The 19,315-nt window shown below is 39.6% G+C and overlaps 1 protein-coding gene across 5 annotated transcripts in view; it reads right to left on the bottom strand.

Annotated features, from left to right (window-relative positions):
- tkta (transketolase a) overlaps positions 1 to 19,315 on the bottom strand; it is a 37,705-nt gene that overhangs the window by 16,046 nt on the left and 2,344 nt on the right. For 2 of the 5 annotated variants that reach the window (XR_013818594.1, XM_079844807.1), the window contains exons 3-13: positions 18,567 to 18,680; positions 18,233 to 18,330; positions 15,840 to 16,031; positions 14,197 to 14,315; positions 11,786 to 11,982; positions 9,301 to 9,465; positions 7,254 to 7,410; positions 6,129 to 6,259; positions 3,875 to 3,958; positions 3,566 to 3,659; positions 472 to 594 (exon numbers count right to left, since the gene is read on the bottom strand). Coding sequence is in view for 4 of the 5 variants with exons in the window: in XM_079844807.1 (XP_079700933.1) it covers positions 472 to 594; positions 3,566 to 3,659; positions 3,875 to 3,958; positions 6,129 to 6,259; positions 7,254 to 7,410; positions 9,301 to 9,465; positions 11,786 to 11,982; positions 14,197 to 14,315; positions 15,840 to 16,031; positions 18,233 to 18,330; positions 18,567 to 18,680 (1,474 nt within the window). In the remaining variant the exon portion in view is untranslated. Of the gene's footprint in view, positions 1 to 471; positions 595 to 3,554; positions 3,660 to 3,874; positions 3,959 to 6,128; positions 6,260 to 7,253; positions 7,411 to 9,300; positions 9,466 to 11,785; positions 11,983 to 14,196; positions 14,316 to 15,839; positions 16,032 to 18,232; positions 18,331 to 18,566; positions 18,681 to 19,315 lie in introns of all 5 variants that reach the window. The other 3 variants (XM_079844810.1, XM_079844809.1, XM_079844808.1) reach the window with 2 other exon arrangements.

Raw genomic sequence — 19,315 nt, 5'->3', positions numbered from 1 at the left:
TTTGCTTTCAGAATGATTTTGGATGTTAAACTCTCTCTCTCTCTCTCTCTCTCTCTTGTCCAGGCTCACTCCTCCTCTGGCACGCAGGCAGTAATGCCAGGTCCAGGGCCAACTGTGTTATCTAGGTCACAACAAGCCCCGCGGGCTTACGTTTGCTTAAGGAGACCTGACAGCCCTCCGCTTCTCTGAGTCTTCTTTCCCCTGAATGAACAGAATGAGACACGGCCAAAAAAACTAAAATCAACCGATTATGACAACACAATGCCTCTCGCGCCCTGATCCAATGACAATTGGCCAACACATCATGTTTCTTCCAGCCAGCCAATTGCACTCTGCCGCAACCTCGCTCAAGGCCTCACAGACCGATATACAAGCCTCCTCGGCTGGACGTGCTGTTCATGCCACTTGGATATGTAGCCATGCTGAAATGTGTGCTTGAGACAAGGGATAATGTGCTCTGCTTAAACCCACCTTCATAATAGTGATCCTCAACCGTGATGACACGCCCTCTGGTGACACGCACGTGGTCGATGATGGTTTTGGCATCCAGGGGTTTGATTGTAAACGGATCAATCACTCTGATGTAAATTTTCTCTGGAGAATGACACACACATAGCATTAGGTGAAGAGTCTATATTATGCTGCGTTCACACCAAACGCGAATAGAGCGTCAAAATCGTGTCTACCGTGTCTAGTTGGACGCTTGAGCATTTTGAATCTATTCACGCACGTCCACAGCGAATTGGACGTGCTTATAAATTGAGCGTTTGAAGCGAAATAGACACGCGTTCAAGGTGCTCCAGAAGAAATATGTCATAAAACACTGCTCTGCCTCTTTTCATTTTCATTCAAAATATATATTAAACATTAATAGCCACACAAATGTGGTCCAGGCAACTCCTACATTATCTTCACTGCATGTATATTTAAATATCCTTCAAAAATAAAGTTATGAAACTTCTCTTTGCCCTCAGTCAAAATGATTTGGCAGACAACAAATTATAGATTCATGACACCAAAGATCGGCCGTTAGATCCACACAAGACAAACCACTACAGGACATCAGAGCCAGCGGCAAATGTCAGAAGGACTAGCCGAGGAAAGGCTGCTCTCGCCGGGGTTAATGAGCGCTGAGCGCCCGGTGATCGCCTGGATCTCACAACTCTAAAAACGCAAGATAATTTTTTTAAATAGGCGCTCTCTTTATAAATAAACCACAGATATGAGCTTTAAACAACTACATTCTCACCTGAAAAAGTCTTAAAACTACCTTTTGTGACACAATAGTAGTATTTTTAAATTATGCGGGGTTTCTCATCACGTCACTTTACCACGTGACAGCAGCAAGCAGGCTCCTGATTGGTTAACGTGACGCGAATTGACGGCAAAGTTCAAATTTTTCAACTCGGGCGTCAGACGCGAATTCGCTTCAAACGAGTGAATGCACAAAAAGCACCACTCGCGTGTAACGCACGTATCGCGCAAGACGCTCAATTCGCGTGTCCAGTTCGCGCAAATGAGGCGGAATAGCGTGGATTGCGCCGCGCGAAACGCAGGACCTCCAGACGCGCGTCAACCATAGACCGTAAAAAAATATGGACGACGCGACTTCATTGACTTCCGCTGACCATAGTTGAAGCTTTCATAGGCCCGCTCACGGCGCTGACATCTTGGGACAGAGTCTGCGCAGTAGCCGATCTCGGGACCGGAGTTGCGCAGTAGAGAGCAGGAAGTAGAGGCGCGATTATCAAAAGCCCGCCCACAGTCTCGCAGATGCAGAATAATTAATTGTGTTGGTGTGAAATAAACAGTTATGGAAATGTAGAAATTAAAGCTAAAGCTCCAATCTCCTCCCAAAAATCCAGAAAAAAGTCCGTTAGTGCCTCAGTGACAACTTCACTCAGAGAAGCCGTCAATCTCAGCTGTCAATCATGACGTCACACCCCCCGTTTTTATAGCATCAAATAACTCACTAAAACTAAACTTAAAAAACGAACACTTGAAATGAAATTATCGTAATAAAAACTGCCTAAAATGACAGAAACCATCTTTAGGAAACAATTATTTGAAGTGTAATTGAATTGTTTAGTGTGTCTCGCGTCCATTCAAATACATGGAGGGGTGGGGTTTAGGAGCTATACTGGGACCGGCCACCGGGGGGCGATCGAGGCGCGGAAGCTTCAATTTCTGACAGGAGCACTGCAGGCTTGGCGTCAACGCACCTTTCCATTGACTCAACATTGAAATCACTCGCTCCTGACGCTCTATTCGCGTTTGGTGTGAAGGCAGCATTAAAGCCCCCATGTAGTCAATAATTGTATTCCTTAAGACTCATCTTTGATCACCAAGATGACATATTTAAAAAAAAAGATTCCTGTGAAAAATGATTAACTTTAGTAACTCTACACCCGTGCTTCATTTAGTACAGTATATGTGGATCCATGAATATGCAAATGAGCCCCGCCTCCACTCACTCATACAGGTTCGTCTACAGGTCGATGTTTCAGAATGGTAATGCCTTTTATGTATCGCTCTCTCTAAAACGTCGGACACATAACGGAAATTGATATGATTATCTTTTGTCTTGACTACGTTATCAAACAGCGAATAATGTGTTACACCGTTACACAAACCATGTTCCCGTTTGGCGTCTCAGAGTCAGACAGCATATAACCTGGCTTCTCTTGAGACTCTTGAGAATAGTTAAAGATAAGATAAAGTCAAGTCAAGTCAACTTTATTTTTATAGCGTTTTTAACAATGCAGATTGTTTCAAAGCAGCTTTACAGTGTTAAACAGGAAAATAATGCAGCATAATTTTATTCAGCCGTATAGCCGTTCTGGAGAAAACGGTGTTGTCATCAGTCCATTTCAATTATCATACAGTGACAATGTCGGCTTTAGATCAGTCATTAGATCAGTAATTTAGTTTATATGGTTAATTTAGTTTAATAATTAAATTTATTTAGATATTTAGTTGAAAAATTTAGTGTCCCCAACTGAGCACGCCAAGCCAGAGGCAACAGCCCACCCACACGTTGACGTGATTGGTTACAAGGTAGTTTGTGACTTCAGAAACACCAGCGATTTCAAACTGTGTTTTTAGTTTCCTGCAGTTTTAAAGGTGTCATGAACTGGCTTTTTTCAGGTCAACGTATGACGTTCGAGTGGTTTTTACATTCAGAAACATCTTAATTAATAAGTAATAGGCTATTTTCTGCCTTGGTTTTGAGGCTCTCTGAAAAACAGTCGGTTTTGATGGGCGTGCCGCACTGAAGACTTGGAAGTAAACGCCCACGGCTAGGATTGGATAAGATTTGCATATTTAATGAGCTTCTGCTCCCCTGTCAGTGAAAGCGTGTGGCAAACGGCAACCGGAATGAATCGCCCAGCCCACAGCCAGGCTCGCAAAATGTCTTTATCAAACAAACACAATGATTCATCTCTCTGACGTTTTCAGCTCTGAAACGTACAGGATATTATTATATCACGATGAACTTTTATATACCAAAGGCTCAAAGGAAAGTTGATTTCTTTAAGGAGAAAATCCTCAGCGATGGTTTTACCTTTTTTGAGGTGCTCAGCTGCAGCCAGAGCTTCATGAAGAGTCATTCCAGCTCCGATCACTGTGACCTGATCTTCCTTACTCTGGCACACCACCTGGTCAGGGAGTTTATACATTTATGGAACATTATCATTATATCCTCATATTATATCATTAATGCAGCTAAACACAGTGAATCTATATATATGATCGAGTTGAGATTGATTGGAGTCAAATTTACATCTCAATCAGAATATATTTATTAGTGGTAAAACACGTGCCAAAATAGCACATTTTAAAAATCGATTGTTGATAAAAGGACAGGCTTTACCTTGGCTTGGCCAACATGGAAGTCTTCATTGCTGTTGTAAATGATTGCAGTCTCTGGACGAGTGGTCCTGATGTAGCAAACACCCTAACGTAAGCAATAAACCAAATATAAATACTTTTCCTTACAGTTTTTGATAGGATTAATTATAATTATAATCCATCCGTCCATCCATTCTTCTATCTATCTGTCCATCCATCCATCCATTTTTCTATCTTTCTGTCCGTCCATCCATCCATCCATTCTTCTATCTGTCCGTACGTCTGTCCATTCTTTTATCTGCCCGTCCATCCATCCATCCATCCATCCATCCATCCATCCATCCATCTATCTATCTATCTATCTATCCATCCATCCATCCATCCATCTATCTATCTATCTATCTATCTATCTATCTATCTATCTATCTATCTATCTATCTATCTATCTATCTATCTATCTATCTATCTATCTATCTATCTATCTATCTATCTATCCGTCCATCCATTCTTCTATCTATCTGTCCGTCCATTCATCCATCCATCCACCCATCCATCCATCCATCCATTCATCCATCCAGTCTTCTATCTGTCCGTACGTCTGTCCATTCTTTTATCTGCCCGTCCATCCATCCATCCATCCATCCATCCATCCATCCATCCATCCATCCATCCATCCATCCATCCATCCATCCATCCATCCATCCATCCATCCATCCATCCATCCATCCATCCATCCATCTATCTATCTATCTATCTATCTATCTATCTATCTATCTATCTATTATTTATCTATCTATCCATCTGTCCGTCCATCCATTCTTCTATCTATCTGTCCGTCCATTCATCCATCCATCCACCCATCCATCCATCCATCCACCCATCCATCCATCCATCCATCAATCCATCCATCCATCCATCCATCCATCCATCCATCCATCCATCCATCCATCCATCCATCCATCCATCCATCCATCCATCCATCCATCCATCCATCCATCCATTCTTCTATCTGTCTGTCTGTCTGTCCATCCATCCATCCATTCTTCTATCTGTCCTTCCATCCATTTTTCTATCTATCTGTCCATCCATCTTTCCATTATTTTATCTGCCCGTCCATCCATCCATCCATCCATCCATCCATCCATCCATCCATCCATCCATCCATCCATTCTTCTATCTATCTATCTGTCCGTCCGTCCGTCCATTCTTCTATCTATATGTCTGCCCGTCCATCCATTCTTCCATCTATCTGTCTGCCAATCCATCCACCCATCCATTCTTCTAACTGTCCCTCCATCCATCCATCCATCCATCCATCCATTCTTCTATCTGTCCTTCCATCCATTCTTCTATCTATCTGTCCATCCGTCCTTCCATTCTTTTATCTGCCCATCCATCCATCCTTCTATCTATCTGTCTGCCCGTCCATCCATCCTTCTATCTATCTGTCTGCCCGTCCATCCATTCTTCTATCCATCTGTCTGTCTGCCCATCCATCCATTCTTCTATCTATCTGTCTGCCCATCCATACATTTTTCTATCTATCTGTCCGTCCATCCATTCTTCTGTCTGCCCGTCCATCCATTCTTCTATCTGTCAGTCTGTCTGTCTGTCTGTCTGTCCGTCCGTCCGTTCTTTTATCTGCCCGTCCATCCATTCATCTATCCGTCCATCCTTTCACCCATCCATCCATTCATTCTTCTATCTATCTGTCTGTCCATCCATCCATTCATCCATCCTTCTATCTATATATCCGTCCGTCCGTCCATCCATTCCTCAATCTATCTGTCCGTCCACCCATCCATTCTTTTATCTGTCTGTCCGTCCATCCATCTATCTATCTGTCCATCCATTCTTCTATCTATCTGTCCTTCTGTCCGTCCATACTTTTATCTGTCCATCCATCCATCCATCCATCCATCCATCCATCCATCCATCCCATCCATCCATCCATCCATCCATCCATCCATCCATCCATTCATGTTATAGTTAAATATTACAGTTACATTCTTTTATTTAAGTTTAATTCACTCTCTTAGACTGCATTCATTGCTACCTTAAATCAAATTGAATATAAATTCATACATTATATTGGAATTTAAAAAGCATTTTTAATTAAATGCGGAATATACCAACATCCTTATCAACAGATAATGTAGTGTACATTTTCTGTTCAAATATTTTGTGTACATTTTAGTATTGTGTACCAGCATCAGTATTAAACTCATAAATCTGTATTGTTCGACCACTCATAATAGCAGATATAACATGCCAACCTTTGTGTTGGCAGCAAGTTCCACAGCCTTTTCAGTAGACATGGCATCACTGGGGTAGAAAATGGTGGCAGTGGGGATGGCTCTAAAAATAGCCATGTCCTCCAGCCCCATGTGGGCCGGTCCGTTCTCTCCTGAAGCACACACACACACACACCAGCCACATACTGGCACTGTTAATTTAGACTGAACAGCATTAGTACATCAGATATGTGAGGCAGGTGCACACACATGCGACAGTCGAGCAGACAGACAGGCAGTCAGTCAGGCAGGTGTACAGACAGACGGAGTGGCATGCAGTGTACCTGTGCTAACGGAGGGGATGCCGGGTCACCCGGAGACAGCCTCCGAGATACACAGGGGGAGGGACAGAGGGAGAAAGGGTTGTGCTAAGAGTCGCACCACCTCCAGACGACCAGGAGAACAAAACACACATTAGAAAGACAGCTTCAGGAAAAGCAGGGGTGAATTGCTCACAAATCTATTCAAAACATCCGAGTTAAAGACACAGCTGCAGTGTGTGAGAGAGGAGAATAGAGTGCGACAGTCGGGTTCCGCAAGTAAAAACTCATTCACGTTCTTCAATAGGAACAGATTTTTAACAATAACATATAGATCTTTAAAGACATACCTGCTGTGAGTTCAGAAGTTGTTAATCGATGGTATATGCTTTGTTTGCCTTCAGCCAGCATTATTTTAAACTTATTTTTAAAATAATCATGTTCAACAGCTGAATTTGTGGTGGAAAACTACATCACCCATGATTCTGTACATAAAATGCCACCAATCAGAGAGTCAGAGTAAGCAAAGGCTTGTAGGCAACGTAGTTCTTTCCCTCATTAAAGCCGTCTTGTCTTTTTGTTACATTTTCAAATACTTCACAGCTTATAATTCTTTAACAAAGACCTTTAAAAAATAAAAAAAATCCCCAAAATGGGTCAAATGAATGAAAAAAAAATAGGCTACTTCCGGAACCAAGGAAAAAGTGAAAAAGTGGGCAGGTACTAATGCACTCCATGGGAGGTGCTGTTAATGGGCATGGCATGAAAGGAAGAATTTTGATTGGACAGTGAACTTGTCAATTAGAATGGGGGTGGGGCTTAGATTGTGGCCTGAGGCACTTCTTACCGACAGACAGGCCGCAGTGGGAACCGCAGAGGTTTATGTTGCTGTCTGAGATGGCGGCCATGCGGACCTGGTCATAGGCGCGGGTGAAGAAGGTGGCCAGGCTGCTGGCGAACACAATGTTTCGCTCACGTGCGGCACAGCCTGTGGCAACGCTGACCTGTGAGAGATGGATAATGGTATGAAAATACATTTTGATCCTGATCTCGCAACATGCCGGACTGATCAAACTTATGGTTTTCATGTGGTGGATGATAGTGGGCAAAAAAAATTTAGAAAGCCAAAACATTTTGCTCTTTTAACATAAGCAAGTATAAGAGTGACCTAGCAAAAAAAAAAAAGAAAAACACTCTAGAAACCAAACCACCCAGAAAACCCTAGCAAACCCACTCGCAACATTTTAGTAACTGTATAGTAGCCATATACAAACCCAAGCACAACAAAAATATACTGTGTGCTAATGCTAGAACCACTTTAATTTAAAATTCTTTAAAAGAAATGATACACACAAGCATATCCAAACCAAAAGGCATGACATTGGTAATACACAGGGAGATGCATCAGACATAAATAGTTTAATAGCTAAAACACCCTCAATATTTAGTAGGTTGTAATTTACTAGAGAAGAGACACATGGAATCTGCCAAACAGGATCTCCATTTTATCCTTCATCTGAGAGGAATTACCGACATGCAGCACACACACTCGCTATCATTTCCTGTTTCCTGTCTCAAATCCACTCCATGCGACTCATAATCTAGAATATAACAATATAACAGAGCCTCAGCCACAATAAGGGCTGATATATATATGTATCTCAAAATATGACTTTCTGTTACAAAACAGGGCATTGATTTCATAAATGTCCACTGTAGTGGACACAAGGATTTCAATCATGTTTATCAGGCATTTTGGAGACAAAACAAGTGAATAGGGAAATAAATTACATATCAATATTCCTATGAAATATTAGATATTATTATGAAAATGTTATTTTTTCATTACATGTTGCACCAAGAACACATTAATATGCAAATTAGATGCAGTGTATAGATACATTGTATTACTGAAAAGTAAAGTAAAGTTTCGGCCGACCGCACCCCAGAGCCGCGTGGAGCAGTTATATGACGGACAGATGCATTTTTATGGACTTCAAAAACAGAGCAACTATTACTGATATTATAAAGCTTGGATTAGCCTGGACTAATTTTCATTTCTGGGGGAACTATCCCTTCAAGTGTCCAAATACTTCTGTATTATATTGTTAAGCAATCAAAATCAATTCATATTTCCTTTTTGACAGACAGTAGTGCATATGACTCCCTCATTGATATGCACGCTAGGACCTATTAATATATGTACTCTAATTAGCATCACTATTGCCTCTGATTGGTTAACTGTATATGAACTCTGACCATTTAATTAGTAATCAGAATTTCATCACGTCCATTACGAACGATCACTTCCCAACACTAGAAATGCCAAATGAGTGACCTACATTTTACCTACCACATGTACCGAGGGAACAATGACTGTGTAGAGACAAAGCAGAAATATTTTGGCTTACAGCAGAGATCATAAAAGAATGTGCTTATGAGATGAAATGAAGGCGGTGCAGGTTTTCTGCATGGCTTCTCGGGGAAAGGCACTGCAGCAGGGCGTGGTGCAAAATGGAGCGTAAGTGGGTCACATCTTCACTGCTGCATTATGGATAGAGCGCATGTATTATTCAGAAAACCAGCGACTTATGCTTTGAGGGGTGTTTTACGTGGCCGAATCCCACAGCTTTACTTTATCCAGAACAATCTAGGGATGTTTTGTTCATTAAGCTAGTCACCCAAATGTGCCGACCTTTGATTTGGCTTTCAAAACTGTCAAGTGTGCTAAAATGTAGCAATTAAAGGGGAACTTCATAGCTAGTAAAATGGTCTTTCATTCAGACTTGGCTGCCTGTGCTGTAGAAAAGCGAAAAAAATGAAATGGTGCTATCTGAGTAGAGAAAATGTGGATCTTTCGGATATTTAAATGATAATACTTCATAGTTTCCTACCATGTTCTGCTCTGCGCTGTAGCACTCAATAAAGCGGTTGGGATGCTCATTTTTAAAGATTTCAGAGAAGGTGAAATTTTTGGTGTCGACATCCAAAGCCACCACTCGTTCGTTGTAACGTCCCAGTTTGGCCACGGCCATCCCATATGCCTTACAGGTGGCAATCTGTTGGGGAAAAAACAATATTCTGTATACAAAAAAGTCAATATTCTGATTAGGGCTGTGCGATATTGAAGAAAAATGAGGATACGCGATATCATTGTTAAATAATGCGATATTCGATATGCGATACGATATTGCTTTAAGTGTGTAAAATCTATTTAAATTATATAAGAAAAACAACCTGGTCTCATTGTGAAAATGTACCTCTGGCAACGTTTTTGCAAACCGCCAAAATACGTACCAATAAGTACATATCTCTGCAGTTTCAAAGTGAAATGAACACTAGAGGCAGTAAAACAGCAAGCACTTTTTATCGTTTTTTTTTCCCATGTAAATGAATAAATTTTAGAGTTTGCGTCACTTAATCTGCTCCATATGCTCGGCTTTTTTTATATAATAAGTTTGCTCAGTAGCTCAGCTGGTACAGATTTGTACTTGTAATAATGAAAGCTCAGGTACGAATCCCGTGAAAGACCAGTCATGATAAAAGAGCTCAAAGATGAGTTCACACAAGCTAACAAGACATGGTTACTATTGTTTTTTGTCACATTTGCTTTTGTTAACACTATCGGTTAGGTTTAGGGTTTAGTGTAGGTGTACGTTAAAAAAACAATGTCACAAAACGTCAGATTGACGCTCATCTGTTCCGGGAAAAAAACGAAGCTTTTGGCGGCACCCAGTGGACATATCACTTTGAAACTGCAGTGATATGTACATATTGGTACGTATTTTGGGGTTTGCAAAAACGTTGCCAGAGGTACATTTTCGCAATGAGACCAGGCTGAAAAAAAATTATTCGAGAAATGAGAATGATACCATTTATGCGTTTCACATTCTTTCTGGGAAAAGAAAGCATCGCTACAACTTCTGAAAGTGACCAGCAGTGTTTTAGCAAAAATTTATGCCACAAATCTGACAATGTAATTTTAATATCAGTGTAAACAAACCAAAAATGTAATGCCAATATTCAAATACCAAAAACTCTTTGCTTGACTTGGTAATATATATATCAACCTAAAACTTAACATCAAGGACATCCAGGTAAACAAAGACACCTGAACTAGGGGTGGATGATTATTTTTGTTATTTTAATGTATCTTTGTTATTAAAAATAAGAACTAAAAACAGTAGTCTTCGCATGAATTAAATACATATACATAAGATACATAATAAAGCTACAAAGGTTATTCAGCCAAGAGCACAGTGATTTTCTCTTTTTCTTTTGTTGTTTGACAGACAGCGGCAGGTTTACTGTATGAGCAGTCTGTCACTTTAAGACTTAATGCATGGATCCTATTGACACGCAAATGGTTTCTTTCCCCAACTGATATCTTTCACTTAAAGCATAACCGACTGTGTTTATATGAATACTCGTTAAGACAGCCATTTTGACATAACTGTATTTGACAGTTCGAGTGTGTACCAAGGCACGAAACAGAACTGAAGGGATCATACGCTTTCAGAGAGGTCACGTTTCGGTGTGTGTGTCAGACAGCGCGAGGCTGCAAGGAGTTGTTTTTTCGCAAGTTATTGAGTTTAATAACTCTTTTTAATGTCACGCAAGTCACATAAGTAACAGTCGTGTGCCCAGTCTATTCTCTGCTATATGCATCAACCTAAAACATACACTTTTCACAATGTTGAAGTAGCCTATTAAAATCATTCGGATATTGCGTGCCGTTGCGATATGCATATCGCGATATGAACATTTGCGATATTTCGATAATTTCGATATATTGCGCAGCCCTAATTCTGATCATATTTTTTTCCAAGCACATTTTACCAATTCCAAACCACACGAATCTTAATAACGACTATTCATTTTGTATAGAATTATTTATAATTAAATGTTAACGAAGGTTGGAAGTGAAAAATACCTTTTATTCAGATAGAATTGCATAATTATTAAGCAGGTTTTCTTTTATAGGACAAATGGGCCAAAAAGGCTCCTCGGCCTGTTTTTGTGTGACCCTGCTGCCCCAATGAGCATTTCTTGTCCAATGGTCAAGCTTTAATTTTGTAATAGTATTGCATCCTTCTCATGGGCATTTAATCATTTCTGACTTTTCAGTGTGAGTTAAATAAATTTTTTGTCCATTTTCATTTGTAAAAGAAAACCTGCTTAATAATTATGTACATCTGAATATTTCACTTTCAGCCCTCATTACTTATCACTTAACTGATTATATACAAAAATAATAGTGATTAATAGTGAAAAAATATGATCAGAATATCTACTTGCATAATAATTATGCACGCACTATATATCATGCATCTAACCGTCTGTCCATCTTTTTTTTCTTGCCTTGCCTTGAACACTCACCTTCTCTCCAGGCTTGTAGTTGGGAGCGCTGGGCATACGGACATTGCGCAGGCTCACAGGTGGAGCATCTTCAATGGGTGAAGCCGGGTACACGCGCTTGTTACTGTTGAGGATGCGGCTCTGGATGTCTCTCATGACGCTCTCTGCCATGTCCTTTGACAGCACCTTGCCATGCCATCCCATCTTATCTTCTGCCACTAAAAACATCAATGGGTTTTTTTTAATCAAAGAATACAGGGTTTGTCCTGCATTGAACAAATCCTTGTTCTGCCACCTAAAGGATTATTAGGAACACCATACTAATACTGTGTTTGACCCCCTTTCACCTTCAGAACTGCCTTAATTCTACGTGGCATTGATTCAACAAGGTGCTGAAAGCATTCTTTAGAAATGTTGGCCCATATTGATAGGATAGCATCTTGCAGTTGATGGAGATTTGTGGGATGCACATCCAGGGCACGAAGCTCCCGTTCCACCACATCCCAAAGATGCTCTATTGGGTTGAGATCTGGTGACTGTGGGGGCCATTTTAGTACAGTGAACTCATTGTCATGTTCAAGAAACCAATTTGAAATGATTCGAGCTTTGTGACATGGTGCATTATCCTGCTGGAAGTAGCCATCAGAGGATGGGTACATGGTGGTCATAAAGGGATGGACATGGTCAGAAACAATGCTCAGGTAGGCCGTGGCATTTAACCGATGCCCAATTGGCACTAAGGGGCCTAAAGTGTGCCAAGAAAACCCCACACCATTACACCACCACCACCAGCCTGCACAGTGGTAACAAGGCATGATGGATCCATGTTCTCATTCTGTTTACGCCAAATTCTGACTCTACCATCTGAATGTCTCAACAGAGAACGAGACTCATTAGACCAGGCAACATTTTTCCAGTCTTCAACTGTCCAATTTTGGTGAGCTTGTGCAAATTGTAGCCTCTTTTTCCTATTTGTAGTGGAGATGAGTGGTCCCCCGGTGGGGTCTTCTGCTGTTGTAGCCCATCTGCCTCAAGGTTGTGCGTGTTGTGGCTTCACAAATGCTTTGCTGCATACCTCGGTTGTAACGAGGGTTTATTTCAGTCAAAGTTGCTCTTCTATCAGCTTGAATCAGTCGGCCCATTCTCCTCTGACCTCCAGCATCAACAAGGCATTTTCGCCCACAGGACTGCCGCATACTGGATGTTTTTCCCTTTTCACACCATTCTTTGTAAACCCTAGAAATGGTTGTGCGTGAAAATCCCAGTAACTGAGCAGATTGTGAAATACTCAGACCGGCCCGTCTGGCACCAACAACCATGCCACGCTCAAAATTGCTTAAATCACCTTTCTTTCCCATTTTGACATTCAGTTTGGAGTTCGGGAGATTGTCTTGACCAGGACCACACCCCTAAATGCACTGAAGCAACTGCCATGTGATTGGTTGATTAGATAATTGCATTAATGAGAAATTGAACAGGTGTTCCTAATAATCCTTTAGGTGAGTGTATCTGATAATTTAATGTGGCGCTGTTCTGCAGTACTGTTACCCGCTGATAGCCGGCTGCTTTAAAACTGTAAGCACTCGGTGAAGAGTGTCAAATGTTTCTGTTTACAATGTGTTTTTGCAGCGTTGAGCAATGTAACCAATAACAGACATAGGCCTATCTGTTGAGCGTGTGAATGCAATGGCCAATCAGATGTAAGTTAATCAAAATCCGTTTTTGTTCGGTGTGAGTTCTGCATGCTCGCCAACCCTTTCATTATAACCAACAAAGTATAAACACGACGCCAATAAGAGAGTCATTGCACAGCTTCATTGATTATAACAGGAGTTTTCACAAGAGTGCAGCTTTGTGTACCTCACGTTGTAATTGACCGCTTCAGTGATTATAATGGCAGATTTTCTGGATTGACAATAGTGTTTAAATATTGACTGAATCCAATTGACAATGATAACCATAGCAATGGACGGAACAAAACATCTAATACTGAATGTCAAATGATCTCTGCATTTATTCTTGGAGTGCAAATGCAAATTATAGACTTGCCAGCTTTCTATATAATGTGTAATGTATTACTTTGTTGTTCATTTTATTACTAACTTTTCAAATCGGTCACTCAGTGACTTTTAATATGAACATTTACAGATTTTTAAATATAAAATAGTTCTAAGCACTTTAGTCCTGACAGTGATTATTTTTCTATTCAATTAATAAATAGGATAAATTAATAATGCAAACGTCTTCTTTGCATTTATTTTGTATGTATTATCAATACTGGGCTTGCAGTTCACATAGGTAGGGTACTTTGTACTGTGTGTGTGGATGAACATGTTTGTCCACCCCCACAGAAGACACTTTTTGAACCAGGAAAAACCCTGGAATAGTTATATCAGTCTTTACAGATTAGGACGTTACAGGAAGAAATATACCAGGAATGCCTTTGCCCTTGATGGTCTTGGCGATGATGGCAGTGGGCTGGTGGCGTGGTTGGCTCATGGCTTTACAAAGCTCCTCCACACTGTGGCCGTCCACGATGATGGCATGCCACCTGAAAACAGACCCAACAACAAATCAATTGATGGCTTTTTACTGTACTCTCTCACACACACACACACACACAGGGGTTTTTGTGAAATGTGGGGACATTCCATAGGCGTAATGGTTTTTATACCGTACAAACCGTATTTTCCATCCCCCTACACTGCCCCTACCCCTAAACCTACCCATCACAGGAAACTGCAGTTCACTTTCTGTGAAAAAAACTCATTCTGTATGATTTATAAGCCTTTAGAAAAGTGAGGACATGGGTAACGTCCTCATATTTCACCCACTCCTTGTAATACCTATGTCATACCCATGTCATTATACACATTTGTGTCCTGATATTTCACAAAAACATGCCCACACAGACACACACACACACACACACACACACACACACACACACACACACACACACACACACACACACACACACACACACACACACACACACACACACACACACACACACACACACACACACACACACACACACACACACACACACACACACACACACACACACACGAAGTACATATGTACATGTGGAACAGGACTGTAAAATAAAGTGCTAATAACAGTTTTCTTATTGTTAACTAGAATGAAACTATTAAACTCATTTGAAGTCATTCAAATATAGCTAAAATAACATAAATAAAATAAGATATACATATTAGATGGAAAAACACAACATGATATGTAAAGCCTAGAAAAGTGTTTTTTAAATGTACCCTTATAGTATTCTATTTAACAGTCACTTATCCAAACCCTCCTGGAGAAACTTGAGGTCAAGTGTCTTGCCCAAGTGTACAGTGGTGATACCTCATGGATCATCCTTTCTGGGGTTTGAGCCTACAAAGTTTTAGTTCCCAGCCCATTTCTTTAAAGGAATACGCCGACTTTTTGGGACTTTATCTTATTCACCGTATCCCCCAGAGTTAGATAAGTCCAAACACACCATTCTCATCTCCGTGTGTGCCATAACTCTGTCTGATACACCCACTGCTAGCCTAGCTTAGCACAAAGACTGGAGGTAAATGGCTCCAGCTAGCCTCCTGCTCAATAAGTGACAAAATAACACCAACATTTTCCTATTTACATGTTGTGATGTGTTACATCATGTACTAAGACCGACGTAAAATGAAAAGTTGCGATTTTCTAGACCGATATGGCTAGGAACTATTCTCTCATGCATAATATTTGAGGAACTTTGAGCCGTACCATGAGTGCAGCGGCACAATGATATTACGCAGCGTCTGTCTTCGTACACGATGTAACTATATGCATCACAACATGTGAATAGGAAAATGTTGGCGTTATTTTGTCACTTATTGAGCAGTAGGCTAGCTGGAGCCATTTACCTCCAGTCTTTGTGCTAAGCTAGGCTAGCGGTGGGTGCGTCAGACAGAGTTATGGCACGCACGGAGATGAGAATGGTAAGTATGGACTTATCTAACTCTGGGGGATACTGTGAATAAGCTAAAGTCCCAAAAAGTCTGCGTGTTCCTTTAACCATCTCCTTCCAACCTACCCAAAGGCTTCACAGCGTCTCTGGTATTTCTCCACATGGTGCTGCAGAGGTGCTGGATCACTTTGGCCCAGACGGTTGATGTCCAGAATGGCCATCAGATTATCCAGCTGATAGTAGGAAGCGAAGGACATGGCCTCCCATACAGCCCCTTCCGACATTTCTCCATCCCCCAGCAGACAGTACACGTGGTAACTGCAAACGAGTCAAAAGACAATTACATTTTTGCATTAGGTAAAGACAATCCAGTGGTGCTTCCATGTGCAAATTTGCCGTCATGACAAAAGAGTGTTGTTAGTGGTTGCCAGAGAGTTGCTGTATAGCTAAGCTGTTCGGAGTGTTTTTTTAGCACATTGTTATGCGGTTGCTAGGGCGATGCGGGTGGTTGCTAAGGCGCTAGAGGATTATTTATTATTTTCTTGGTGTGTTTGTGTCTTTATTTACTGAATATATGACAGTATTCAAGCTCTTCCTAAAACTTTTCAACCAAATACTTATATATTAAATATGTTTTTGATCTATTAAAATGGGTTTTTGGTCTTTGAGACTTAAACAAAGTTAATAGAAAGTACAATTTTCTCTAAAATTGAGCAAAATATGTTTTTTTAACATTGAAGAAATGTTTCTTGAGCAGCAAATCATCATATTAGATTGATTTATGAAGGATCATGTGACACTGAAGACTGGAGTAATGATGCTGAAAACTACAGGAATAAATTACATTTTAGAATATATTAATTTCTTTTAAGTTGTAATAATATTTCACAATACTATACATTTTACTGTATTTTTGACCAAATAAATGCAGCCTTGGTGAGCAGACGATACATTAAAGAAGCATTAAATAATCTTTCCGACCCTAAACTTTCAAACAGTGGTGATCATTTGTTTATTTCGTTTATTTCATCTCAATTGTTTTGGCTTGCTTGCTGATGTGTTAAACCTCATCACCGCCGCCCTTCTTAATACCACATGACACTTTCCTGACGTCTTTCATGAATGAGAAGAGATCGGTTCAATTGATTAGAAATCAGCTGGAAATCCTGGGGTTTGAGTAAAATTGCTCTAACGCAACACAGCGACACTCACACAGATATAGATTATGTATTTATGGGATTTTACAATGCATTGTGAATAGAGAGTTAGCTAATGGACTTCACACAAAATTTAGGTTTCAATTTGGGAATAATTAGTGTGTTTATGCCTAAATTGAATTCTATCCCAGATACAAAAATAACCGAGTGATGGCCGCTGGGGCTTTGATTATTAGAGCAGAAGAATCGCAAAAGCACAGCTTGACGGGAAAACTCCACACCCTTAAAATCTGCGGCACACTCCCAAACGGACATACAGACATGAGATTATAGTGAGCCTTCTGAATCTTTGCTCTTTATATTTAAGTTTTAAAGGGATAGTTCACCCAAAAATTAAAATTAGCCCATTATTTACTCACCCTCAAGCCATCCTAGGTGTATATGACATTCTTCTTTCAGACGAATACAATCAGAGTTATATTAAAAAATGTCCTGTCTAATCCATGCTTTATAATGGCAGTGAATGGGAGCCCAAAATTTGAAGACCAAAAAAGTGCTCCACACAGCTCTGGGGGGTTAATAAAGGCCTTCTGACGCGAATCGATGGGTTTATGTAATAAAAATATCCACATTTAACACGTTATAAAGTAAAATATCTAGCTTCCGGCGGAATTATGGGATAATTTTCAGTTTTGGGTGAACTATTCCTTTAAGCATCTGAGCACTAGGGGTTTTTTTTAGGACCTATTATGCTTTTTTTTACATTTTCAAATTTATTTTGGTGCGTAAAGTTTCTTTTCGAGAATGAAAAAACTCAGCAAAGTTACAAAGCACAAATATACTCCAAAGGGAGTTATTCTCTACATCAGTGTTTCTGAACTCCCTGAAACGCCTCGATTGTAGTCCTGAGTTTTCTTCCGGGAAAGAATCACAATATTCTTCTTTTAAATAATTCCCAACAAAAGCATACGCAAAAAAAGGGTGAGGCCTTGTTAAGTTGCTTTAGTGTTGTTTTAAAACGGTTATGGTAAGGGTGTGGCATTTCTGAAACACGCTTGAAGCGGTTGACCCATCACAACACACTGATCCAGCCGACCAATCAGGGCACATTGTAGCCATTACAGTCATTGCAGACTAGGAAGAGACGTGCTGCAATATGTGCAAAAATAATGTCTTTTTTTGAACATTCAATGAAAACCTATTCTAGTAGACCACAAAAACTAAATCAAGACATTGAAAAAGGCAATAATAAGGGCATTATAAGTTCATTTTGAGTTAAATCGCAGGCTATAAAGCGGTTTTACTGTAGAGCTAATATATGCAGTTATCATTAACATGTGGGTTTATGGGTGACATTCTTACCTGGATTTGTCAAAGTATTTAGCTGAATAGGCCATTCCACAGGCAACGCCCAGCCCCTGTCCCAGAGAGCCTGTGGCCACATCCACAAACTGCTGCTTCTGTCAAACACACACATACACTCACTCACTTCAATGTTACATAAAATAACATCTGTCATTGGTTAATGGCTCATGCGTTTGTAGCCAGTTTAACCTGAACAATCATTTAGGACCCAATAAACTACAATATTTCTCGCGGTGCTCCTAAAAATGTTCTGCTCTGAGAGTAGGCAACGTTCCTTTCATTTTGATTGAAGAAGAGCGTCTGATCTTAGATGAGTGTGTGTGTCACTCACGGGTGTGGGGTGTCCCTCCAGCGTGGAGTCGACCTGACACATGCTCATGAGCTCAGACTCTTTCAGGAAGCCGATCTCCACCCACACAGAGTAGAGCACAGGAGCCGCATGACCCTGTGGACCAAAAATAAATAAATTAATGAATTAAAATATGGTTCAACCACAATGCCACCATTATGCAACTATCCAACAATTACTTAACAAATTAAAAGGACAGTTTAACAATTGATAAAAAATAAATTAAAAAAAATTATATATATATATATATATATATATATATATATATATATATATATATATATATATATATATATATATATATATATATATATATATATATATATATATATATATATATATATATATATATATATATATATATATATATATATATTTAGCATAGCCCTGTATTATATTATATTATATTAATTTGGATTTTATTATTTTTATTTTATATTATACTACCACATTATGCAATTATCTAACAATTACTTAACAATTTAAAAAAAACCTGTTTAACAACTGATAAACATGTTTAGCATAGGCCTGTGTTATTATATTATCTTATTATTATATTATAAAAATTATAAAATATAATAATATAATATAATTTTTTGGATTTTATTTTTTATTTTGTTATATTATTTATATTTTAATTATTTATATTATTATTTGATTTATATTACCACCATTATGAAATTATCCAACAATTACTAACCAACTTAAAAAAACGGTTTTAAAACTAATAA

The sequence above is a fragment of the Gobio gobio genome (assembly GCF_949357685.1).
Source record: "Gobio gobio genome assembly, chromosome: 19".
Taxonomy (NCBI): domain Eukaryota; kingdom Metazoa; phylum Chordata; class Actinopteri; order Cypriniformes; family Gobionidae; genus Gobio; species Gobio gobio.
Note: the sequence above shows the minus strand (reverse complement) of the source record. Positions and strands in the feature narration are given on the sequence as shown.